General features: G+C 33.0%; 2 protein-coding genes across 2 annotated transcripts in view; both read left to right on the top strand.

The window, feature by feature from the left end:
* The window catches only part of LOC132746456 (serine-rich adhesin for platelets-like), a 28,670-nt gene extending 17,893 nt beyond the window's left edge, over positions 1-10,777 (top strand). Inside the window, exons 9-17 of the mRNA XM_060735609.1 lie at positions 735-819; positions 1,085-1,175; positions 2,417-2,938; positions 3,555-3,600; positions 4,223-4,341; positions 5,832-5,897; positions 6,248-6,270; positions 6,606-6,730; positions 10,137-10,777. Of these exons, the coding sequence (XP_060591592.1) occupies positions 735-819; positions 1,085-1,175; positions 2,417-2,938; positions 3,555-3,600; positions 4,223-4,341; positions 5,832-5,897; positions 6,248-6,270; positions 6,606-6,730; positions 10,137-10,757 (1,698 nt within the window). The 3' untranslated portion in view covers positions 10,758-10,777. The remainder of the gene's footprint in view (positions 1-734; positions 820-1,084; positions 1,176-2,416; positions 2,939-3,554; positions 3,601-4,222; positions 4,342-5,831; positions 5,898-6,247; positions 6,271-6,605; positions 6,731-10,136) is intronic.
* A 5,451-nt stretch (positions 10,778-16,228) lies between these two features.
* On the top strand, positions 16,229-19,263 carry LOC132746451 (uncharacterized protein DDB_G0287625-like). Its single transcript, XM_060735602.1, has 2 exons — positions 16,229-16,383; positions 17,240-19,263. The coding sequence occupies exons 1-2, from the start codon at positions 16,317-16,319 to the stop codon at positions 18,184-18,186; spliced, it is 1,014 nt and encodes a 337-aa protein (XP_060591585.1). The 5' UTR covers positions 16,229-16,316; the 3' UTR covers positions 18,187-19,263.
* Positions 19,264-27,160: the final 7,897 nt, after the last annotated feature.

Below are 27,160 nucleotides of genomic sequence, written 5' to 3'. Positions count from 1 at the left end.
GTACGAAAGGGAATGTATTACAGAATTAAAATAATTGACATTAACCCTTCATTTGGATAAGGATAATTATCAATACCTTCATGTTTCCAAATATTTCATCTTGAAATCTGCGTCACTTGATTTGATAAGCCGTTTAAATATATTTCATTTTTAACGTATGCTTCCTTAAAATCTTTTATTTACTAACGAGTCACTTGAACCTTTGATAGTATTGTTTTTTTATCATTTCGAATGGATCACTTGTTGTGATACAGGTTCCATAACCTCTGACCTCCTTTCTAAATTCTATTTGTTTAGTTCCGGTCATTGCTTTGTAGTCTAGGGCAAGCGCTTTCTATTACTTGGGGACCATAAGCCACTTTTCATGGAATGGCACGAAAATGTTGCATTAAGAATACCATTATAACCGCCGTATGAACATATCTGCGGATGTTTCTAAATTCAAAAATTTTCATGTTTAAATTAAGCCGGTGCTAAGGGACGTGAAAGGTAGTTTGCACCTGACAGTACTGTCCATGGACAGGCTGAATAATACCGAGCCTGCAACATTTTCAATTCTGTTGTTTTGGACTTTCTTTAGGGATTCCTTTTTGCTCTATTTTATCATTTCCGAGGGATCATTCCTTTGCGAGATTTGTTTTACTCACAAAATATTTCTAAACTCTGTAATTGATTGAATATAAAAATATACATCATGATCAAGATCAATGACTTTTATTTTTTCGCTTCAATAGGACAGCGAAGACACAAAACTGCAACTAAAATCAGAGAGGAAGAAAAATAAGGAAAGGATGGCCGAGAAATATGGCCCAGAACTAGGTACTGACACTGCTTTTGTTGTTGTAAATTTTAGGTTTAACATAATTTTTTTTTATCTCGATAAAAAGTGAATGCTTAATTACCAGAAAATTAGCACATCCATGCCATCTCTTCATAATTAGTAAAGTGTTTTTATTTTTTCTCCGAACTTGAAAAAAAATATATTCAACATCATCATTTTTTCCTCCGAACAATTGATAACTAGTCTATAGTCTTCGTGCAGATTAAATTTTATATTGATATATTTTACTTTTTTAAACTTCAGAAGCTAAACTGACAAGGAGGGAACAGCCGAAAACGGAAAGCAATATTCTTGGAATGCCTAACACCACTGTTCCAAGTTTTATTATTGAAAGGTACTTCATAACTTTACAACTATCATATCTATATTAGGGATATTGGTCCTTCTTACGTTTGCCTCCCTTTTAATTAAACACGTTCAGAATAAATGTTGCTTTTATTTTCCTTTGAATTCGATTTCTTTTTTGCAAAATAAGCAATATTTTAACCTAGATAGTCGTATATGTTCAGCTATCAGAAGCAAGTTCGTTGAAACAGTTTGCGAGACGAGTAGTAAATCCCGGCAGTAAGTCAGATTTTATTGCAAAAAAACCCTGTCTTCACTGTCTATCAATCAGAATATTTTAGTTAAGGCCACACTTATTGTTTAATTTGCTTAGTATTACGTTTAAAAAGCCCTGTCCCCTGGATCGTAGCTATTTTTTTAACAATTTTTTAGAACAACGCTTTCATCATATTTATAACAGATTGCAAATACCACATGATTCAAATTGTTGATTTATGTTTTCGTTTAATCACTTATAGTGCAGATTAAATGTATCCAAAAGTGCATATTTTGGATCATGTTCAGATATGTAATTCGTAAATGTCCAAATTATCGACTTTGAGTCAGTTGTGTAATGTTTTATTTATAGGTACACTTGTTTTGTCGAAATGCAAGATAAAGTCTCCAGGAATATTTGCATGTTTTCTCAATCCCCTTAATCTTTTTTGCCATGTTTGTAAATTGTGATGTTAAGCCCGGACAAAACAGACAACAAAATGAGACGGCCTTATTTTACGAAATATAAAATGTACAGTAGAATGAATAAATAAACAAAGGCACCAATAATGAGGTCATTAATTGAGGTATAAAGTTTGATATAAAAAACAACATCAAAAGAAATAATAATTTAAAAGACTCCTAAAAAAACTTTGCACTACGGTGATATGTTACATTTGGTTGCGCCCTGATTTTGTAAATTGGCTAACCTCTGTAATAGCTTTCTGTTGTTAAAATGCATAACTAAGAATTCATAAAAGATATTCAGCCGGTTGCTTTTGGAGTTTTATATCTGCCAATTACATATCAACAGGAAAGATAATGTAGACAGCAAGTAAATGAACAAATATGATGAGAATATAATGGATTATCTAACCGTGGTCTTTTATTTTTTATACGAAAGTAAAAATTATGATGTATATCAACCATGGAACCGAAACCGAATATTTTTCCCGAAATTAAAGTGAAAAAGCCATTGAAAAAGTCAGAGACGTTTCCAAAAAGCTTTCAAGAGGTATTACAATTGGTTGGAAGGCTACATGGTGTAGATATAACAGATAAAACCACAGAAGAATGTGTGTTTTCAAACCCCGAAACTGTGATTTCCAGAGACGCTACCAAGTCAAAGGAATTTGTAAGACAAATCAGAGCAAAGCCGTCAACGAGAAGAACAATTTCTCTGGACCTTTCCAAAGATAAAAGTCACGGACAGAAAAACGTCTGGGAAAGAAGGGCGTCTTTTCAGTTTCAGCTTAATGATAAAATAATTGATGAAATAATTCCAAATTTAGGACACGGAACTTTGTATAACACAAAATCGGGAGAGCCTTTATCGGAAACTATAAATAGGAACCTCCAACAAAGATGGACCGAACCCACTGTGGATTCTGTTTCAGAGTTTAAAGTGGAAAGCGATGACAGTAACAGTTTAAGTCAGAGTAACAAACAGGATGATGAACTGTCTGTTGACTTAAATTACTTGTTTGTGAATTCACATGATCTGGGAACACCAAACAGTCTTTGTTCTCTGTCTTTAAATAATTGTTCACTTGAAAGGTAACACGACCAATGGGATTTATATAGATTGATGATTTGTCCCCCATACCCTTAGATTAAATTAGTTTATTCTTTTTTGAATAATCATGATGCCATGATCCAGGGTTGGTTGCGTTGAAACATATAGGAAGAAAAATGTATGACATAACATTTTATAATACTGCACGTTTGTAACGTCATTTTTCATTGGATAATCGTGACGTTTATATAGTTTTATATACACGGCTGCTGTCTATTCATGAAGAAATCTTACTTTTTTCTCTAAAAATGATGCTTGCTGTATTATAAATTCGTTATAAAGATTGTTGACAGGTTATATGGCCGTATATAAACGGCTACTTGCAATATAACCCTCGCCTAACGGCTCGGGTTATATTTACAAATAGCCGTTTATATAGGGCCATATAACATGTCAACGATCTTTATAACTAATAATATAAACGTGGATAAAATGTTTCTTAAAGAGAATTCAAAAGATAAAAAAATTAAGACACATTAGACCAACAAGTTTTGACAAGTTTTGATAAAAATTTCGAACGTTTTATGAACTTTCTTGTATCTTGGTTAAGTATGTACATTATCTGTTTATTGTATGATTCTCTCACATATTTTTCAGTGGAAGTCCTGTAAGAGGATCTATACCACTGTCAACAAAACAATCAGTAAGTTGCTGTTTTTCATTCTTAGATATATTTAACATCAACCACGTAACTATCCTTCCTCTGTTAGGATTGAGTTTAAAAAACAACTTGATTTGTTGTTTTCATATTTTGAAAATTCCTTGCATGTTTCTAGAATGCTTAAAATCGATAACTTGTATCAATGGGTGTTTCATATGTTAAGCAAGAGTTAAAATCGCCACTAAACTTTTTTTTCCTTTTTGTTTGTTTCCATTACTCTTGTGTAATTTCCTCCTTTGTATTTGTTTTTTCTACATTTCTTAACGATATCTGTCTATATATTAAAAGTATGTGTCCAAAATTACAGAAGTTCTCTCTCAGTGTTTTTCAATTCTGTATCAGTTTCGATCTGGATTTTCACGATTCTTAAAAGGCTCATTATATTCCAACCTTAGCTGAATGATTACTTGTTTCCACCAGTGAAGAATCAGTTCAGCATACAAGACTGTGCAGTCTGACCAGGTTCTATGAACTGTTGTCTGACCAACTTTCATCTTGATTTATCTAAAATTGATAAAAAAACTATATTTAGTTAGGTGAGGATTAATTGTTTCATCTGACTTACTTTATACTTGTTTAATGGTTTCATATAACGTGTGTTTAGGATGGAAACACATCAGCAGATGAAAACCTTGAAGTAGCCAGAAATAGGATGCATAAGCTCCTTGATGAGGCGTTTTCCTTGATCTCTCCAAGAAATTCTTTAACAGAAAATGACCTTAGGTAAGCATAATTTTTATCTCTTTGTGCTTTGCATTGTAAAAGCTTTAAACATTGTAAAGAATTGTAAATAAATCAATCTAAATGTTATCTTGTTCCATTTCTTTTACGTATGTTGAACAATACGCTATGACATTATGAAACAGTTACATTGTGTAAGTTAATGATAAATAATTCAATTTTACATTGTAAAAAGAGCTTTATATAGATCTATCTAAAACAGCATCATTGTAGCAAATGTAAGTTTTAAAAGTTAGATGCATATGCAGCCCATTTTATTGACAACAGCAAGTATATAATTAATTAGTATTATAAATAGTTTCGTGCAATGTTTTATCAGTTATAATCGAATTTCCATTTTAAATTAGTCGCTATTCACTCAAGGACGTGAATATTGCATATAAAGAAAAGTATCATTTGTTGAAATAGATGTCCCATTTGTTTCTCTCTTTCATTAGATTGTCGTTAGTAATTTAGGTTTTGGAACATTGTATTATCAATCGCCCCTTTCCAAGAAGCGTCTATTTTACAATATAAATCTTTAAGAATTTTGCCTTTACTTATGAACTTAACGTCACTTTTCATGGAATGGCACGAAAGTGTCACATTGACGTTTCCATGATCGACGACATTTGAACACATGTGCGGATACATCTAAAATATCAGTTTCACGATAGCTTGTTTAAATGTTGAATTATGTTGAAACCGGTGCGGGGGGGGGGGGGGAGCGTAGACAGTAGCTTGGATTTACCACTTCTGTCCATGAATATGCTCAATCAAAACCAAGCTTGCGTAATTTTCATTTTTGCCGTTTTGGACATTAAGGGATTCCGATTTTTTCCTTTTTTTAAATGTTCCGTTCATAACTTTCCAAGCCGGCCGAAGACGAAACTGTTTGTTTTTATAAATACTTTCTAATCATGTATTCTTTTATCACGTTACATCAGCGTTATCCGAGACGTTCAGGAAATTGCTGAAAGGTGATAATGTGTAGCTTATATAATTGAGTCACGCTTATAAATACATGTATATCCCTGCCACTCACAAAATATATTGTATGTAAGGGAAAAGGGCACTTTATGTCGAAGCAGCTTTTTGTAATATCCGTTGTTTAATTGATACTTGTCCATTTCATTGTTTAATTGATACTTGGTCAGTTGGCTGTTTAATTGGTACTTGTTCAGTTAGCCTTTTCAAATTAAAGGTTTAATGGTATTGATAATTTGATATGATAACACGATTGAAGGTTTCAGATGTATAATTGAAATGTTTCAATAGTCATTTAAAACTTTACATTGCTATTTTTTTTATATTATTCTTGACAAATGAATTACCATGCGTATTTAAATTAAGCTAACCTTAAAACTCTTATACCTACTATATAGTTATCTGAAAAACAAAGTTGCTAATAAGGTTTGCCTTCTGATTTATGTCAAAGACACCTATATGCCACTGTTTTCAATAAATTCAATACAAATAATTTCCTGTTGTAGCAAACAGGCAGCGACGAATCAAACAAAGCCACTGGCTGAGAAGTCTAAAGGAAGCAAATCTTCATCGTGAGCTTTTATGTTCTTTATGTTTCTTTCTTTCTTTCTTTCTTTCTTTCTTTCTTTCTTTCTTTCTTTCTTTCTTTCTTATCACGGCAATGTAAGGTGAAATGTAATTAATAAGAAAATCGAAATGTATATGACATATATTATTAAAAAAATCTAAGGCTAAGAAAGAAATCTATTCTAAAGATCTGATGAACATAACTGACTATGACCTTTTGAGTTAAGAAAGTTAGAAAAAGAAACGAAAGTTTATTCGTCTTGTTTCGCATATGATATAATAGTGCTGTGCGTGTTAATCAGTCATTTGATTTCTTCTATTATATTAATTTTATCTTTTATCATTTTTTTCTTAGGCACGTTGTGGATGTCAATAAAGGTACGAATTAAAATTTATTTCAAACAGAATAATATATTGAAATAATTATCTGGTTCCAAGGACAGGTTCAGTCAAATTGAGCGTTTTCGGTGTTCTTTCATGATTCCTCTTGTGCTCTAATTATTATTATTACTATTATAGTCGGCGCTTTTTCTTTTTAGCTCAAATCAAATTTTTCTGAAATTTCTTATGTAGTACTTACTTTCAAACCTTGAATAATAGTTCCTTGAAATCTATAACATACGATTTTACCTGTATCTTTATGTGTTCATTGTAATTTGATACGTTATATACGAATCATATGGATATTAACATATAACATATTATTTTTTTAGCTATGGAGACATTGAAAGGTTTCACTAACCCGGGTTATACAAGTTCCTATAGTGAGTTCTTGGAGACATGGAGCCCATACAGGTCGTCCGACCAGGTGGCGCTAATATCCATGCCACATAAACCGGTAAGTTCGAAATTTGTAGGGAATACATGAAAAAAGTGTCAAATGGCAATTTTGCATTTAAGAATTATATCAATAAAGTGCATGGACCTTATTATTAAACTTTATTATTCATAAATATGTATTGCTTTATGATAGGATTTTGAAATAGATTAAAACTGTTAGAGTCAATTTTATGCCTAAAGTGACACTATGCCCACCTAAGAGTATATCATTATTGAACAGATGGAAGTAAAAATAAATTAATATTTTGACCTAATTCCTTTTCAATTTTGTAATTTACATCACATGACCGAGAAATTACTCACGTGGTCTAAGGAAATTTCTATAAATATCCACCAGAATTAACCTGACGGTAGCATTCAGTCTATAAAAAGAGTGGGGCAGTTTTTCATATTTAAGGCAGAATCATATCTTAACCAAAAACATTTTCCAATATCATCTAAATCACATTGACAACGAAAAAATGGGCATAATGTCATTATAAGCATAAAATTTCGTTACATTAATGATTTGCAACGCTTTGTGCCACAGTCTGCAGTTTTACATAATTAATAAGAAAGTACAGTACATCTTAAAATCACTTTTTGAAAAATCCTTGTATATTTTTGTCGTAAAGTTCATAGGTCACGCCCAGTATAACAGACTATAGCCTTATTAACCTAACTGATATTTCATATACTCATATTAGATTGTCACGTGGACTAAATGCGATGATTTGGTTAATACCTACCAAACGTTTGAAAGTTCTTTTTCCTTAAAGGTCCATTATGCCTTTTCTATTTCCCGAACGCTTTTTAATTTTGGTACTCTTTAATAGTACCTAAAATTTACTCACTAGCCAATTACCCGATCCACCTTTTTTCATGTGTTGCTTTTTGGCAGTAAGTACAATTATAGTGAATTATAAATATAGGATTTTTTTTCATTTAGTGGTATGAAAATAATATTTCACGAGTGGCCGCAGCCATAAGTAAATATGGTAATTTTCATATCACAAGATGAAAATAAATCCTGTATTAATAGAAAATACTTGATTTTTCTGTTTATTACATACTTTTTCTCTTTTTTAACCTTATAAATTAGAAGAATTCCCTCTAATTTTGTGTATTGGCTGAATTTAGAAGTAGTCCAGCAAGACACCGTGAAAATACGGAAAATATGTTTCACTGCAGTGAAAAATATTTCTTTTACAGTGAAATTCGGAAAAAACTCATTTTATTACATCAATATTTCTCAATATTTCATTTATAAGTACATGTATATAATAAATGATATTATATCATCAAATAAACGAAATATATGGATGATAATAAATTACAGCATGCCTTTCAGAGTCACTGATATACCACTGAAAAAAATATATCTACTAATCATTTATCTTAAATATGTATATTCTTGCGGTTAAGATCAAAGTAAATGTAAATGTCACAAACGTGCACAATTGATTGATGAAGCAGGAAAAGGGTTTTAAATAAAACAAAAATTAGTTTTACTTTTCTTAAAGGAACTTCACTGGGGACAAAAAGTCTTAAATATAAAATTAGAAATACTTACTTAGATCATCTTGGGCACATAAAACAGAATGATATGCAAAAAGAAAATTAAAAATTGTACTAAAAGCTCAAAAAAATCTTTATTTGTGCTTTTTTTAGTCAGATTTGAGTGAAAAGCGTTTTCATTTTTTTTTGGTCATTTTTCAAAATTTGAATACTTTTTACAAATGTTTGGTATGAACCTTCATCAAGTGTAACATTTATCTCGAAAATATATTTCCACACCCGTCTAGTCAAAGAAAAAAAAAAAAAAAAAAAAAACCTCAGTGGAGTCCCTTTAAGTATTCAGAGTTTTGCCCATATATAATATTTGCTTGCTGAATAAAACAATAGAAAGAGAAACACCAGCCGGTCTGTCTATGATTTATTAATGAAACATTGACAAATCAATGCTATCGTACACTAAAATCTAGAATAGAAAGTTTGCCTACGTCTTAATTAATTATTTAAATATATATTCTGCATCATTTATCATATAAACATAACGTTAAAAATAATCAAATTGTGAATCTCAAAGGTCGTCGAACTCACAAATTTTTGGTTTCTGTTCATTTTTGGGTTTTGGGTAATACAAAATTTTAAGCCCCCCCTTTCCCCAACCCGGTTTAAAAATAAAAAAGAAAAAGAAGTTTCATTTTTTTTTAAATTTATTTTTTTTTTACCAAGTTGTTTTTTTTTTTTTTTTTTTTTTTTTTTTTTTTTTTTTTTTTTTTTTTTTTTTTTTTTTTTTTTTTTTTTTTTTTTTTTTTTTTTTTTTTTTTTTTTTTTTTTATCTCATTGTATCGTTTGGCGGGATAATGTTCGTTTGGTCTGATTGGAGTGTTTGTTATTAAATTGTTAAAGTGGTTTCTCAATGACCTTTTCGGGACAGCCCTCGTATATAATCGATTATCGCAATCCAGGCTCGCTTTGTAATTACGATCAATATTCGTCTAAAATCGATCATTGTTAGAACACAAATAGATAAATTTCCCGCCAACGCACACCTTTTTCGTTTTTTTTATTAAGCTGTTTAACTCTTGCGGACCAATAATTTCTTGTTTAATCAATATAAAATCATTCAATCTTTAGAAAAAGTTTTCTAGTTTTGAAATTAATTAATTTTATATGTTTATAATTAATAATAAAATACATTGGCAATGCATAAAACAGTTGTTAAGCATTGGATTTTATTCTACAGAAGTTGTGATTCACTACCATGATGTCATTAACGATCATTATGTAATATACGTCACACATTTGCAATTTATATATTTTTTATGATAATGCCCATATATGGTTGTTAACCTACAGTTTAATTTCATTATAAATGATTAATGCTATAAGAATTTATAGCAGTTTCTTTTTGGAAAAAAATGCCCAGAAGGGAAAGCGTGCTTTATGTTGATGAAGTGCATTGAAATGTTTTCATAGAAATTAATATTCGTGTATTAATATAATAATTATGTATAATTTTCTGAATTAAAAGTTTATTGAACTTCACGCTGTATCATTTATAACGGCGGCACATAAGGATGAGATCTCTTAAAATAAATTGATTTATTTGCTATGACGTTTTCATCCCGATACTATTTCAATAGTTTTGTCTTATGTCATATGACAGATTGTCAAATCATCTTGACTGATAGCTAGAATATCTACATACTTGAACTATTTAAAAAACGCATGCCCTTTTTCAATTTGCACAAAATGTGCAACACTTTGAAAATCATTTTATTACATACTAAAAAGCTGAGTTAAAACCTCGACATTTTTTGGAAACTCTTATTCAATATATGAATGTAGATTACTCGCAAAACACGAATGCTTAAAAATGGTTCCTTATCTGAATTAAGATGTCTTATGAATTACAGGAACCAGCCGTTACAAGGTTGGGTAACAAGTCTGACAAACGCCTAATGACGTCATCCATTGCTGCAAATGGTTCCCGGAGACCTGCAGCCAACCTAGAAATCTCAAATATAAAGAGTATCAGTGAGGCACCAGAGACAGGCAAATATGCAACGACTTCCCCAAAGCCAATTGTGATACGAACAAAAGAAGATGCACCTAACTCAAGACTAGCATCTGCAAAATCTAATAGGATATCCAACGAATTACAAAACAATAGAAACTTTTCAGCAACTGCTCTTAATAGTGATATATTCAATCGCGGCAGCTCAACATCACTTAATAAACCAGAACCACAAGTAAGACAAACAAATGATTCTTTGGAGATGCAAACATTGAAGAGAAATCGAAAGAATTCAATCCGGTCTCAACGGGAGCCGGAGATAGACAATAGGAACAGAGAAGCAATTGATGTGATTAAAAACATTAAACCTGAAGAGGCGAATGATAAGTTATATAAAAGTTTAAAAGATGAGATTAAAGGAGTTGGTACGGCGGAGACAACTGAAGATGATATCAATAAAAAGCCTATAAGGAGAAGGAACCGCAAAGCCCATTCCAAACCAATGACTGATATAGTTTAGGAAATAGCATGGTGATCGTCTCATCTTGATACTGGAATTAATGTCTTTATGACAACGATGCGCTAATTAACGTCGATGTCATCTTGTGTACCGCATGTAAAATATTTTGCTGCACTGTATAAAAGTACGAATATCACAGGAGGTGTACTCAACTTGAACCTGTGTTTAGTTGAACATCGCGTCATGCCATATATTTTGGATGGGCAGATTTGCTTATCTTAGTGGAGTTGTACTCAACTTGGACCAGTGCTAAGTTGGGCAATGTGTTATGCCATATATAATAAATGAGCATATTTGCTTATCTAGAATTGAAGATAATGTATCAAAGAGTGTGTATGCTGTCTCTTTTAATATTTTGAAAAGTGCTTTTATCAGACATTACTTCAAACGCACAAGTTTTCTTTAAACCCATCTGCTTCAACAGGTTCAAGGTTGTCAATTTGAAGCAGAACATGAAGCAGAACATGAAGCTGAACATGAAGCCTTAATGAACTTAAACAAGCTTTTTATGGGCGTGAATTGTGTGAGACAGTCAATAAATAAAAGTGTTGAATTCTTCTTATGGTATTTTTCAATCTATTCCTTTGTAGTGTAGATATATGTTATGTTATAACATCATTGTGATATTCATGATAAATAAGATGAAGAGAAGAAAATATGTCTATAAAGACAAAAAATTGAAGAAATTAAAAATGTGATTTTCATATTTTTTAATGAGACGTACTTTTTCTTACTTTAAATTGAAATGATATATATATATATTCGTATCAACATTGTTTTAAGTTTGCCACATTTCATAAAAGTGTATATAGATTATTATCATATTTATGAATTAAAATTATTATTTCCAAATGCTTGTTTTATTGATTACAGATTATGCGTATAATGCACGAGAACAGTGTGTTGTTTTTAACCCTTTACCACATATATACGCGAAACAACGCACTTTCGACCCCCCCTTTTTTAGGCCTCAAATAGTGAAAAAATGTCCTATTTGGGCCCCAAACATAAGTTTTCGTTTGAGAAATGTTGCTTAAAAAATTGAGCACTTTTTCGGCGCCGCCCCCATCTAAAAGATACATCAGGGGGTTGCCAGAAGGGGGATGTGCCCCCTTCTGTTAGGGGGGTTTGAAGGGGGGCGGAGTCCCCCTCATCGCCAAGAAAATTTTGGACTTGTGAGAGGCTAAAAATGACCCCAGGTCGATCATAATGTAACGTTTAACCAACGCTGAAAAGCCTTTGACTCTATCTCAATCCCTTGAGTAGTTGCTGCACTTTGAAATAAATTTTGATGGAAAAAATCGAGGCAAAATAGTGATTTTTGGCAATTTTGAGATGTCCCCGTTGCCATGGTAACAGGAAATTTAAGACGGAGCATGTCGTTACAAAGGCAATGGTCCAGTCAACATTTGTGCCAAGTTTGATTAGTATTGGAGCATTTTCATAGTTTCATAGCAGTTTGAACTTGTAACAGGAGGCTTTTCAGTGAAAACGGCCATTTTTCACAATATGCTCATGGGGGAAAGGTTAACTAAAAAAATTTTAAATGTTACAAAACAACAATTTTTTCACCAAAATTAGGTGAAATACGACATGTTAACATGGAAAAACTAGTTTTTAGGTGATTCCAAAGTTTTTCATCATTTTTTGTTAACCCTTTACCACATATATACGCGAAACAACGCACTTTCGACCCCCCCTTTTTTAGGCCTCAAATAGTGAAAAAATGTCCTATTTGGGCCCCAAACATAAGTTTTCGTTTGAGAAATGTTGCTTAAAAAATAAAGCACTTTTTCGGCGCCGCCCCCCATCCAAAAGATACATCAGGGGGTTGCCAGAAGGGGGATGTGCCCCCTTCTGTTAGGGGGGTTTGAAGGGGGGCGGAGTCCCCCTCATCGCCAAGAAAATTTTGGACTTGTGAGAGGCTAAAAATGACCCCAGGTCGATCATAATGTAACGTTTAACCAACGCTGAAAAGTCTTTGACTCTATCTCAATCCCTTGAGTAGTTGCTGCACTTTGAAATAAATTTTGATGGAAAAAATCGAGGCAAAATAGTGATTTTTGGCAATTTTGAGATGTCCCCTCGTTGCCATGGTAACAGGAAATTTAAGACGGAGCATGTCGTTACAAAGGCAATGGTCCAGTCAACATTGTGCCAAGTTTGATTAGTATTGGAGCATTTTTCATAGTTTCATAGCAGTTTGAACTTGTAACAGGAGGCTTTTCAGTGAAAACGGCCATTTTTCACAATATGCTCATGGGGGAAAGGGTTAAAGAAAGCGCCGGAAAAGAGAGAAAACATAAATATTAAAGGGTTGTCCCTAAACATTCGACCAGCAATGCGTTTTCTCTTAATTCTTTTTATTTCTTACACCTTTTTTCTAGTTTGTCTTTATTGCTTTAACATTGTTAAAAATAAAGAGAATCCACACACAGAAAGGTGTTGAATGTTTTAAAATAAAGAGTTAAAGTATTGAAAGTTAAAGCGCATCATGCATGAGGACAGTGTGCTGATTCTTTTACAGAAAGCGCCGGAAACGATCATGGCTCATTAAAAAAAGACAACCTAAACGTGAAGGGTAGTCCCTAAAAAATTCGACATGCAATGCTTTTTCTCTCAATTTTTTTTTTAATTTCTTAACACATTTTCTCTAGTTTCTCTTTATTTCTTTTATAGCAGAGAATCTGAGTGTTAAATGTTTAAAAAATAAAGAGGACAAGTGTTGAATATTAAAGAAATTAAGAGAAAAATTGTTGAATGTTTAAGAAATAAAAAGAAATCTGAAGAAAAGTGTTGAATGTTTAAGAAATAAAGAGAAAAAAGTGTTGAATGTTAAACAAATAAAGAGAATCTAGAGAAAAGTCTCACTAGCCCACAATATTCTGAGTTTAAAGTGTATAATGCCATATCTCCGCTATCTTTAATTTTACATTTTGTATTTGAAGAATTCCAAAAAGGACTACATTTATGACAGAAATATGCTGGTATATGTTCATATGAGCGAATGTTGCATACACAAAATCATTGCTCAACGGTTTTAATCCTACTTTAAACAGCAGCAAAATATTTTGTTCCTGACCACCTTTTCTTGTTAACGTACAGTATTCATGTGTTACACAACTGAACCATACTATGTTAATACGTTTTCAATAATCTACCGTATCATTATGAAACAACATTATTTTACAATTTAAAAAAAATCATTAAATATAGCTTTATTCTCTTTTATCGCAGTCCTAATCTTTTATGGACATAAGAAACCAAATTTAGTATACAAAAATTGTAGGTGTCAATTTGAGAGATTATTGTCAACAACAGAACAACACCGATTACTTTCCCTCAGATCATGTGAAGTATATATATCATATCTTAATATATACACCTTTACATTTAACATTTATATTACAATCACGTTCATCTTTACATCATTAAAATTTATTAATAAAGGCCCCCAGTTCCCCGAACTCGTTAACTTTGCAGTTTATATCCCTCGCCAGTCATTCGCGGGTCAATGGTCAAATACTTAATTAAAAGGAGATAGGTAGATAATCTGTTATATTATGTTAAACACTTGTTCATTTCTATCGTTACATAATTCATATCATTATCTTTTTATTTCTTAACACCTTTATTATTACATAACTTGGCCATTACAAAATCATATCTTTTATAAACAGCGTCCGTTCACAACCGAAATATTAAGTAGAGTATCAAAGACCGTTGAAAACGAAGACTGCAATTATTTAAGCGCGGAAAATGATATGATAATTGATAAAGATACTGATATATAAACATAAATACCGTATTACATGTATATTACAGTTAATTTAGCTTAGAATACAGAAATTCCTATATTTCATGAAGTTGAATTTATAATTGTAAGAAATTGTCATTTGCGATTATAAAATATGAAATGAATTTCTGCGAAAAATTCGTTTTAGTATATGATACTAATAGGTGTGTACTTTTGATATTTTGATACTGATTAAGAATAGTGGTTAAAACATTTACAAATGGACTAGATAATTTTTAATGTTAGTTTTCGTATTCTCAGATTCTATATTTAATTCTTAATTTGGCCTTGTAAGAGGACCTTTATTTTTTTTCGCGAAAACAACAAAACAAACAGGTCTCATCCTATTATACACATACATTAGACCGAAGAAGTAATGATAGTGAACTAACAAGAAAGTAAAGTGACACAAATACCCAAACCAAACGGCATGGCACGTACTCAAACACTTTCAACAAACTAATATTAGATCACAAACTTAATGAGTTTGTTCTTATTTTCCTAAACAGCTTTTGCAGATCAGTTAAAAAGCAAATTATGTGTGACGCATAAAAACTGTTTCACCAGCTACGTTGACTACATTATTCTTTTATGGAATATGTCACATGTAGTAAAGTAAACGATGGCTTACATAGTTAAATTATTGCGTTAAATTATTCCATTACCCTGTGGATGACTATTACGGTAAATTTAATTACCGTCTATGATAACTCATCACCAGATGTTTTCAATCTTACAATCAAAGCTAGCATACAACATTGCAATTTTGTTATTGCCATTGTCAGGTTTCCATGTTTCAGACTTATCTTCTGGCTTATATATCAACTTATACTTTTATTTCTATGTCTTCTATCGGCTGTGTGGTATTTAATACTATGTGTTAATTGAAACTGAATGATCATCACATTCGAACATTATTCATAAACGTCAAATAAATTAATAACATTCTGTCAAATTAAATGTTAATCAACGTATAACCAAGGTACATGTATTCATGAAGAAACAAAAACTCCTTAAAATTTAACTAAAAGCTCTTCTTTCGTATGTTAATTATCTAGTCGCCCTCAATTTAGAAAAGGTTACGGGTTTAGCAATTAAACTAATGGGCGTTAGCCCCAATTGTGCATTTTGTGCATTTGAAATTGAAAGGACAGAATTTGACAATCAATATTTAATTCTTACTTGCACTGTAAATGTAATTATATATTAGTATAAGTTAATCTATGTTTGAGAGGTGACTCAACTCGATACGAGGGTATAAATGAGATCACTATATATTTCTCACCATGTTTTACACAATTCGTACAACGTTATGTTTTACCCCCCCCCCCCCCATTTTATCCAGGAGAATGACAAAGTCATAAATAACGTAGCACGTTCGTCATATTCGTGCACATGTTCTCACTGTTAAGCAAATTGTCAAATGTCATAATGCAAATGAATATTTCAAGAATCAAAATTTTTCACGTCTAATCCTTGCATACGGCGGATCACTAAATCATGAGAAGTTTTATTAGAATCTGCATATGTGCAATTAACACCTACATAATCTGTCATATTATGCAACTACATTTAACTATTTCTGTAACAAAATCTGCAAAGGCATGCACTGATGCGATCAATTTATAATCCATCAAAGTGCGGGCTTCATTGTTCAGAAGGCTTCCGGGTTAAGTTTATGTAATAAATACACCTTGGCGAGCAAACGTGAATTCAGATCTGGGAACTATTAAGAGTCTGGCAGTACAGAACGCTCGCAGGCAATGACATTACTAAGAAAGGCTCTATGTGCATTTTGCATGATTGTTGTAATACCAGTCATGTGCAAAGGTAAGACTCACATTTGCTTTCGATTCGCAGCAGTTGGCATTAAACAGATAAAAATAGAAGAGACTTTAGTTATACAATTATAAAACAAAACTAATGCGTTTTTTGACATCTTTACATTTTACAGCATTTAGCTTTTCATTGCGTTAAAACCATTATCGCGTTAAATATGTAAATTGCACTTGTCTGTTTTTGCAGTTTGGACAAAATTGTTTAAAATAATTAGAGAAAATTTCAAAACATAAACTGACTAAATAGCGAATAATATAGACCATCCATGACGGCAATGACTGTACCAAAAATATTCTGGAATATTCCAAAAACTCAATATACCAATATCCTAAGAGCAACAACATTTACCTTGATTTCAATAATTTTGCTCTTAAAACATCAAAAGATTGTTATTTATCTCCTGCTTATATTCCAATACATCAAATGATGGATAAAAATATTTTTGCTTTTTTAAATGTATTTTTATTTTGCAATAATTTATTTAGAAATTTGTTTAGATATGAATCAAATTATTCGACACTAAAACAACAACTATGTGTGCATTCTGGCAGATAGGGTTCTTGATTTAATCAAAAAGGAGTTCATGACTTTGAAGTTTTTTTATGTTTGATAGTTTTTCAAACATGAAATGAATATTAACTGACGAAGCTTCAAGAAATATTTAAATATTTTACACATACTTTTTAAAACGTACATGTATATACCCTAGAATTTCAGTATATGTTCATTTACAGTTCAATTTCTTTTGAAATATGATTCAATGCAAACCTAACTATAAACTGTTTTATAAAATCTGTTTTTTTTTCTAAAATTTATAACCAAGAGTTTTTCCTTTCTGACCATGTAGCACAGTATCGAGATTGGGACGATGACAACGACGATGACAACTTTATGGCACGCCGTTTCCGAAATAATTTCAGAGGACAAAGATTTCGACCTGTATATCAGCCGCCGGCACAACGAGACTATGTAAGAAATAACCGACAAATACCAACTGTTAATCGCATACCAGGCCGAAGACCGAACAGATACGTGGCCTCACAAGTGAAGACACTTCAACGACAGATTAATAGAAGAAATAATCAAAATGTTTACAGAGATCGAATGAGGCAAGTCCATCAACGGCCTCAACCAACTTATAGTAGCAATCAAAGAAGTCAAATCGTTCTGCCTTCCAGAAACGTTGTTTATCAAAGACAAATAAGACAACCCTCACGACAACAGACACGTGTACTGCCTCAGTCAAGAATAAATTACAGAAGAAATACCGGCAACAATCAAATCGCTCGTATTAACGCAATACGGTATCAAGGACGAAATAGGCAAATGCAACCTGAATCACGTCCAAATTACAACAGAATGAATAGTCGGGGTTCTAACGTCCATGCCTACCGCAACGTTAGAAACTTCAGAGGTCAAGGTAGACTGCAACCCCGAGTAATTGCAAGAAACAATTGGCATGATAGTGAAAGTGATGATTATGATGATAGCCGTGATCATGATGACAGCCTTGAACGTGACGACAGCCGTGATCGTGACAATAGCCGTGATAGTGACGATAGCCGAGATCGTGACAATAGCCGTGATCGTGACGATAGCCGAGATCGTGACAATAGCCGTGATCGTGACGATAGCCGAGATCGTGACACTAGCCGTGATCGTGACGATAGCCGAGATCGTGACGACAGCCGTGATCGCGATGACAGTAATAGCAATGATATTGATGATGATTTCCGACGACGTAGGATAATGAACTTATGGCAACGATTCAGACCAATGAACAGATTTGGTTAAGATAATCACCGTTTAATCATATGTATTTTTCTTCAAACAACCAGGAATAGTACCTGTTTGCGTATATTAATCAAAACATGCACAATCAAAATGCACATCATACGATGGAATCTATAGCGGGATAAAGCAAGGCTCTACAATCGGTCTTCGACAGTTCAATTCATAAACCTCTACAAGTTTGTAAATGTAATCTGTATTGAGCACCCGAGTTTAGTTGCGAACCTACAATGTGATAGTGGCATAGTGTAAGTCTAGCATCAGAATGTGATCAGCGAATAAATTTTTCACAACATGCCTGTTATTAATCATGCAAAAGTATCTTGTGAATCCCATACTTACATAGTGTCATAAATTCTGTGATGTAAGTGTTTGTCAATTGTTTCAAACTATATCATATCAGTTGCAATAATCTCTGGATTAAAACACAGTTTTGGCAAGTACAATTTAAGTGTTTAAAGAATGCTAATTGCATACTCTATGCTTTACTTTTATGTTTTTGTTATTGTTTTATTTGTTTGGTTTATGGCGCACCAACACAATTTAGCTCCTATGGCACCGAAGCAGGAAAGATGATTTTGGCTATCATCGGGGGCTACAAACTTGAAGCAACACCAGGGGTTAAAACCACGTCATCTGCTAAGAGATGCACAGACTCTTGTAATTTGAACCCAGTTAGTTGCCTCTTAAGATTACGCGAGGATGAACGGTGGCTGCAATCTGATGCCCCAACCCTTAAACCACCCTTCAGCCACAAGGCGATCATTTTAATGACAGTGTTTAATGTAAATGTTTTGTTTGCTTACTGGAATAAATTAATTTCGACAGATTCTATTCTGTACGATAACTAGAAGTAAATTTTGTTTTTACATCATTTTATATCCAGTTGTACGTTTTAATTAATTTGTTTTGTTATTTTTATATTATGCAACAATAAAAACATTGTTTTGTCATTGTGTAATTTGATTATCAAAACACATTTTGCTCTGTTCGTTCTTTGTATTGTAGCATGAGACATTGATGGTTTGTGTTGCTTTCCCTACTTTTATTTTGTTTTTTCAATGAAAAAGTTTAAAATACCCACAACACAACAACAACAAAAAACAAACAAAAAACCCCCAAAAAAACCCACAACAACAAAAACTCATGTAAATGTTGTCGTGGTATTAACTAAGATAAATATATTTAAGAAAAATATGAAATTAATATACATATATATGACAATTCATCACCAAACGTGTTTGAAAACTGTCTGTTCATACGCAGCATTTTCGCAAACTCTATAACAATAACTTAAGCAGTTTTTAATCTTTAACATTGGACATCACTAACAAATAAAATAGAGAAAAACAGAATCCCTAAAGAAAGTCAAACACGTTAAAATTGATAATGCTGCAGGCTCAGATTAATTAAACCTGCTCATGGAGGTCATTGCAATTGCAAGTTACCGTCCACGCCTTCTAGCACCGGCTTAAGCAGAATTGAACATTTAACATGAACTGATAAAGCTATACTTGGATGCACAAACTGCTTTACATTTTGGCCATAGCATGAAGCGATGTGAGATATGATAATAAAATCTACAAGGGAGAGCAATATTCATGGAACGTAGTTCCCTAAAAATCCAAAAGCAACGGCACCAAAAACAAGGCAAAATTGTTACTTAGCTTTAAAAGAATGTATAGGCCCATACCAAAGTATACCGAAAATGTTATTACCATCACTGTACAATGCATACCATATCAATTTCATTTAACATTCTAACGTAACGGTTGTAAATCTGAAATAGATCTGTGACCTGTTTGATGAGATATTAATGATAGAATTTATACATTATGTTATCGTGCATCTGACAATAAAATATTTTAAACACAGGCCATATCGCTTTTTAAGATTTTGAAAAAAACCTTATAAAAGCCCTCTTCTGTTTAATGTTTGTATTCTCAGTGCGTGAAGGAAGCTACAAAACGATAAAGTTTTAATTTGTATTTTAAATTTGAAGCTGCTATTAGATCTGAATGCTTCGTTTTTCTTAAAAGCTTTGAGTATTAGGTGAAATAATCGTATAATATCTGTTAATATTTTAATGTTTACGGTATAAAAAAGGATACATTTAGTACTCCGAATAATAACAATGTTGAGACAAAAGAAAATGTTGCAGACGAGATCAAAATAAAATGATGCAGACGAGATATTTGTGTATACAAGGTACCAAGGTACGGCGGAATAAGAAGTTGTAAGACCTTGTATAATTTCTCTTTGTATTTTAGTAATATTTGCATTTTTTATTTCACTCCAGAGGCAAATCAACACCAGCAATACTGATTTCTTGAAGGAGGTATTCATATACGTTGATGAACACGATAATGTATAACTTACTCTTTCTGTATAATACAATTATCTTGCGTCTTTCAATTAAAGCTCATAAGTCCTGATTCGTGCTCTTTAAAATGAACATTCAAAAACTGTTCTTAAGAGCTAAAAAGGTGTTAAATGTAAAATTAACTGGTTTTACATAGCTTAAAGAACAAACTTTCCATAGAAAATACATATCATCACATGTACATTGTCAATTAAAAAGAATCATGCCGACTAAACAGTGAATTTTGTTATACTTTGCTTAACCCTTTACCTCATATATACGCGAAACAACGCACTTTCGACCCCCCTCCTTTAGGCCTCAAATAGTGAAAAAATGTCCTGTTTGGGCCCCAAACATATGTTTTCGTTTAAAAAATGTTTTATAAAAAAGTGAGCACTTTTTCGGCACTATTTCCCCCCATCCAAAAGGTACATCAGGGGGTTGCCAGAAGAGGGATGTGCCCCCTTGTGTGTTTGAAGGGGGCGGCAGTCCCCCTCATCGCCAAGAAATTTTGGACTTGTGAGTGGGTTAAAATGACCCCGAATCGACCATAAGGTAACGTGTAACCAACGCTGAAAAGCATTTGACTCTATCTCAATTCATTGAGAAGTTGCAGCACTTTGAAATCAATTTTGATGGAAAAAAATCAACGCAAAATAGTGATTTTTGGCAATTTTGAGATGTCCCCCCTCGTTGCCATGGTAACAGGAAATTTAAGCCTAGGCATATTGTTACAAAGGCAATGGTCCAGTCACTATTTGTGCCAAGTTTGATTAATATTGAAGCAGTTTTTATAGTTTTTTTAGCAATTTGAACTTGTAACTTGAGACTTTTCAATGAAAACAGCCATTTTTCACACAATGCTCATGAAGTAATAGGTTAAAGCATTCAGGGACACTAGAATTGTAAATATTTATATAATAGTTAAACATTAATTATATTCTTATATTCTCTATGTGTTTTTTAATATGTTGTTGTTGTTTTTCGGAAGTGTGTTGCTTAAAAGAAATACAAGATGTGATAACTATTTGATACTTATTCATAGACAATTTGAAATGTTACAGTGTAAAGGGAAACAAGCACAGTACTTTCAATATATTTGACACGTAGTTGTAGAACATGCATACTATCTAAATATTTATTTTGATTTTTATACTTCATCGGTAAAACTCGGTCTTAAATATTAATGATAAATATAAGGCTACTTTCCTATATCACCTTTATTTGATAATTCATAAATTTATACTTACTACTCAAGTTAACGTAACAAGAATTTTTATGGCTTTTTGACCGCTTTAGCTTCAATAAATAAATAAATCAATCAATCAATCAATCAATCAATCAATCAATCAAGAAATATGTTATATATAATAGAATAGTTTGGAATGTGTGTGTCTAATATGCTTGTTACCAGCGACATAAAACTTTCTGTTTTCCTTTTTTAAGGAATTTTCTATGCCGACTGAAATAATAAAATCATATCCCTACAGAAAGTGCACTCGTAAGTACCTTTGGAATAAACGTTGGAAGTGGGGACCATTAGGTCATGTTATATGCGGCGTTGCTGTTGGTCCAGATGGCGCAAACGGCAACATTGTTGCTGAGGTACATGCTGGTGTTGTTGATGCTAAAACAAAGCTTGATGTTGATAAAGACGGTCATGTTAATGGTGCAGTCGGTGGAAAGGTGAATATTGACGAAGTTTAGGTTGGCGGAATGATGCTGTTGATACAGTTGATAATGTTTCACGAGTGCTTCAGTTGGTGTAGGATTAGGTTCACTTGGAGGAGTCAATTTACATTTTACTGCGGAGCCTAACGGTGTGACGCGGGTCTTTACATGAGACATTAATCGAAACGGTATTTTTAAGTAAGCACTGGTGCCAACGCTAATGCTAATCTCGGATCTACTGCTCAGCTAAATGCAGGGGTTAGTGTAAATATTAATGGGAAATTGACTAGAGCAGACTCTGGCTCGGTAAGTGTAGGACCCGCAAGTACCATCCGGAAGAACCAGATTCAGACCCGCCAGCATAAGCGGAAATGTAAAAATTGGAAGTGGTAATATTTTAGGCGGTGTTTCCGGATGTACTGGAGTCGGCGTACGTGCAAATGTAAACATTGGGAGTGGTTGCCGTTAAGGAGGTATTTCAGGAAGTGCCGGATCTGGGAGAATAAATGCTTGAGGAAGATTGGTAGTAGTGGTCAAATTTCCAGAAGCCGAAGTATTAATGCTTGAGGCATGAATATTAAAAGTGTTAGCTATAACACTGGTGGATTAGGCTCTTGCAGTTTGGTAGTATAAATACGGGTAGCGGAACATCTTCTGGCGGAAGTGGGGATTTAAACTTTGGTGAACCTGGTGGAAGTACGGATTTTACAGGAGTAAATGGAGTGAAATAAAACTTTTTTTATAACCCTGGTTCAGTGACGTCAGGTTTACCAAGCTCAGGTGGTAGGTCCTAACGTCTCATCAAATAAGTTAGAATTGGGCTAGGATTTCCGTTAAGAACTACAGGAATGGCCTAACACCGTGGGTTAGGTCAGATTGACTGTATTCGATGAGACTAAAACCGAGCTTGGTTTTTCGTTAAGAACTACAAAATTGGCTTTCATTTTAAAACTCATCAAAATGATTTTTAACCGTGGGTTTGGTCAGATTTTTTAGGCTAGAAAGGTTCATGGTTTTCCGTTAAGAACTACCAAAAAGTCCTATCACCAATGGTTTGGTGAGCTGAGGCTAAAACCAGGCTTGTTTTTCAGAAAAGAACTAATAAAAAGGCCTTTCATCGTGGGTTTGGTCAGCTGACTCTATTTCCTAAGGCTAGATTGAGGCTATTATTTCCTTAAAGAACTACAAATAGGCCCATCACCGTGACTCCCTTAGACTAAAACAGGGCTTGATTTTTCGTTCAGAACTACAAAAAGGCCTATCACCCAGGTTTTGGTCATCTTGGCTGTATTCTATGAGTCTTAAACCGGGTTTTGTTTTCCGTTAAGAATTACAAAAAAAGGTTTATACCGTAGGTTTGTTTCAGTTTACCCTGAGGCTAATTATTGGATTGGTTTTTCGTTTAGAACTACAAAAGAGACCTATCACCGTGTTTTTGATCAGCAAGATTGGTCAGCTTGACTGTATTCCCTGAGGCTAGAATTGGGATTCGTTTTCCGTTAAGAACTACTAAAAAAGGCCTAGCACCATGGGGTTGGTTAGCTTGACTGTATTCCCTGAAGCTAGACTCTGATTTGGTTGTCCGTTTAGAACTATTTAAAAGTATTATCACCGTGGGTTTGGTCAGCTTTACTGTATTCCCTAAGGCAAGAACAAGGGTTTGTTTTCCGTTCAGAACAACAAAAATGACTTTTCACCGTGGGTTTGGTCAGCCTTACTGAATTTCCTGAGGCTAGAACGGGGCTTGTTTTTCTGTTCAGAAGAACTGAAATGGCATATCACCTTCGATTTGGTCAGCTTGACTGTATTTCCTGAGGCTAAAACCGTGTCTGGGTTTCCGTTAGGAACTGCAAAAGGCCTATCACCGTGCGTTTTGTCAGCTTGGTTCTATTCTCTGACGCTATAACCGGGCTAGGAATTCCGTTAAGAACTACTAAAAAGCCTATCACGTTGGGTTTGGTCAGCTTGACTGTATTCTCCGCGACTTGAACTGGGCTTGATTTTCCGTTAATTACTGCAAAAATGCCTATCACCCCGTGTGTTGTGTCAGTTTGTATTCTCTGTCTTGAACGGTGCCTACTTTTCTGTAAGAAACTAATAAAAAGGCCTATCACTGTGACGTTGATCATGTTTACTCCCTGAGGATAGATCCTAGCTTAGTTTTCCGTTAAGAACTATATAAAAGGCCTATACTGTGGGTTTTATCAGCTCGACTGTAGAGACTTAAATCCAAATGAATCTGCCTTTTCCTGACAAGAAGCACCAAATCCCGTCTGTCCAAAAATCCTAGAATATAAAATTAAATTTCTTATAGAGATTAGTTGGGACGTTTAAAACTGAAAGATATGCAAACGATTACTAAAAAAATGTACTCAGAAATGATTTGAAAATCGTATTTGATCTAAAATGAGCCCAATTTTATTGAAAGCGTTACAACGCTTTCAATTTTAGGTCATTTTTTCAGAAAATTTTTATTCTGTAAAAACGTAGTGAGCGAATGATCTAGAATTTTGCCCAACAAGACTAACATCAAATGAATTATTAATCTAAGAAACTATATCCAGTTTCGTCATGTCAAAATCCTCAGTGGAGTCCCATTAAGATATCCACTTATTATAGACCTATTGAAAGACTTACGCTCAAATTGGTTACATTATTTACACACCATTTAATCAAATTATCTTTACAACTGCTTTCAATAAAAAATCAATGAATTAAAAATCAATAGATTAAATGCATTTATTACATATGGAAGACAACTATGTTTTGTTGGAATCAATAATAGCGTCTGTAATATTTCATTCATTGGTTTTTAGAGCATCCAATTAAAAACAATCATTTAACCATAATTTCTGGGCCCTGCAAACATATTTATTTTCAGTAAACAATTAGGAGGTTTACAAGAAAAGAAAATATGCAATACATGATAATTATCTCAAACTGTAATACTAGTTTTTACAATACAACTTCGATTGTAAAGTGTTGATTCAAAACTAAAAATCTATAAAATAGTGTTTACTTTAGTTTGACTATTCCAAAAATAATTTGTGAAGTTATCCTCTGGTAATTTTCTGTCAGTTTGTATCTGATGACAGAAATGTCTAAAATGCTTTCTAATATATCCCATTTTGTTCTGATTGTATTTTATTCTGTAGACTGCAGTTTTGCCGGAAATGTTATACCTGTTAAGTATAAAATATCAAGTTTTAAATTTTGTGCTGTGTCTGATGTTTTTCTTAATAAATTCTCAGATGTCTCGCTTCAACGTTGCGTTGACGAATGCGCACAGAGGAAAAACTGTTGGGCTGTAAACCATCTCAGACATTTTCACACTTGTGAACTGATACCAGTGGGCAAAGAAGATGCTTTGTTTCTAAGCGGAAGAAAGAATAGTGCATGTGTGTTTGTAAAGAAGACGGATATGTATATAAGTGAGGTAAGACTCATGAAAACGTTTGCTTTAGTTCATCTTTATCACAATTGAAGAAAAGGGAAACATTTTGGTATTAATTAGTGGTTAGGTCCAATCATTTAAAACCATAAAAGCTTATTGCATATGTTGTTTGTTCGAAAATGGATTTTGTCATTGTCAATTTCATTGATCTAATAAACATAATTTAACGAGGGATTTATTTATTTATAAAGATTTTTTACAGGTTAAATGTATTTATAGACTGCTGTTTGTATAAACATGTATAACCCAAGCGCAATTTTTACTGCAAAACAGCCCTTCATATACGACCATGTAACACAAAATGCTATTCTCGGGATTTAAGTCTCTACCAATGAATACATTGTACATACTTTTCTGTTCGTGTTATTGTATGTACAAGTTCCGGCAGCTTTTTCTAGAGATGGATCATTTGAATCCTATAACTCAGATTTTTTGACATGACGGGACTGGATTTTTTTTCTGAGAATTGTGAACCATTTAATGTAAGTCTTAACCAATAATGTGTGTGCAAACAAACAGATCATTCCATATCGCCGCATTTCAAGAATAATCATTTTCTTTGTGAAAACTGAATCCAAAATGAAAAGCGTTGGAACGATTTTCGCTCAAATCGGATTGACAGCTGATTGTCAATTTTATTCTTAGTATATTTCTTTATTATGCTTACAAATATTTCAATGGTACTATTGTCAGTGCATCACTTGATACTTTTTAGAGTTTTAAGTATCGTGTTTTAAGGCGTTTGTCCTCAGTGGAGCTTCTTTAAGCATCTCTTATTTGTTTAATTTCGTTGAGGTTTTTTTTCAGATACAAGATTTGTGCTCATGTCCAAGTGGAGAATCATGCGATATCGGAGCTCCTCAACAATGTACAATTCAAGGCAAGACATAATTATTAACTTTTCCTTAAAGTTGTAGTACTTGGTATTAAATATGAATAGCAAAAGGAAATATGACTCTTCCCAAAAACTGTCACAGTCTTTAAAACGTTTTTAACGAATTGAATAATTGAAAAATGTGAAATGGTCTTGAAAAGGAAAGAAGTTTATTCGTTGTAATTAAATATATAATTTATATGTATTATTTTTCTTGTTTTGCAACTGCTTTCATTATGCTTTGGTATTGATTTATTTCATAAAACAACCTTTTTCTATACATTTTTCTATTTTACTTACCTATAATAGAAAATTAAAACTTCAATTTAATGTTAGAATGCAAACCGGTCGTAATAGAAAATGGCAAGGTGCGTGGAAATATGTTATCAATCGGGGCTGCCGTGACATTTGAGTGTGAACCAATGTATGCCGAGGTGAAAAGTGAAAAAAGATCAACATGTCTTTCAAATGGAATATGGTCTCACTTTCCTGAGTGTATTCCTGGTACGTCAACTCTTCTTTGTTAGCCGGGTTTTTAGCCCATCATTCAGCAACTTTTCAATTTGGGAAACAACCATTTCGACTTTTCGTAAGCCAGCTTTTAACTTGCATTTTA

Source organism: Ruditapes philippinarum, unplaced genomic scaffold (assembly GCF_026571515.1).
Source record: "Ruditapes philippinarum isolate M1 unplaced genomic scaffold, ASM2657151v2 ctg612_1_1_1_1, whole genome shotgun sequence".
NCBI classification, from domain to species: domain Eukaryota; kingdom Metazoa; phylum Mollusca; class Bivalvia; order Venerida; family Veneridae; genus Ruditapes; species Ruditapes philippinarum.
This window is presented reverse-complemented; position numbering and strand designations above follow the sequence as displayed.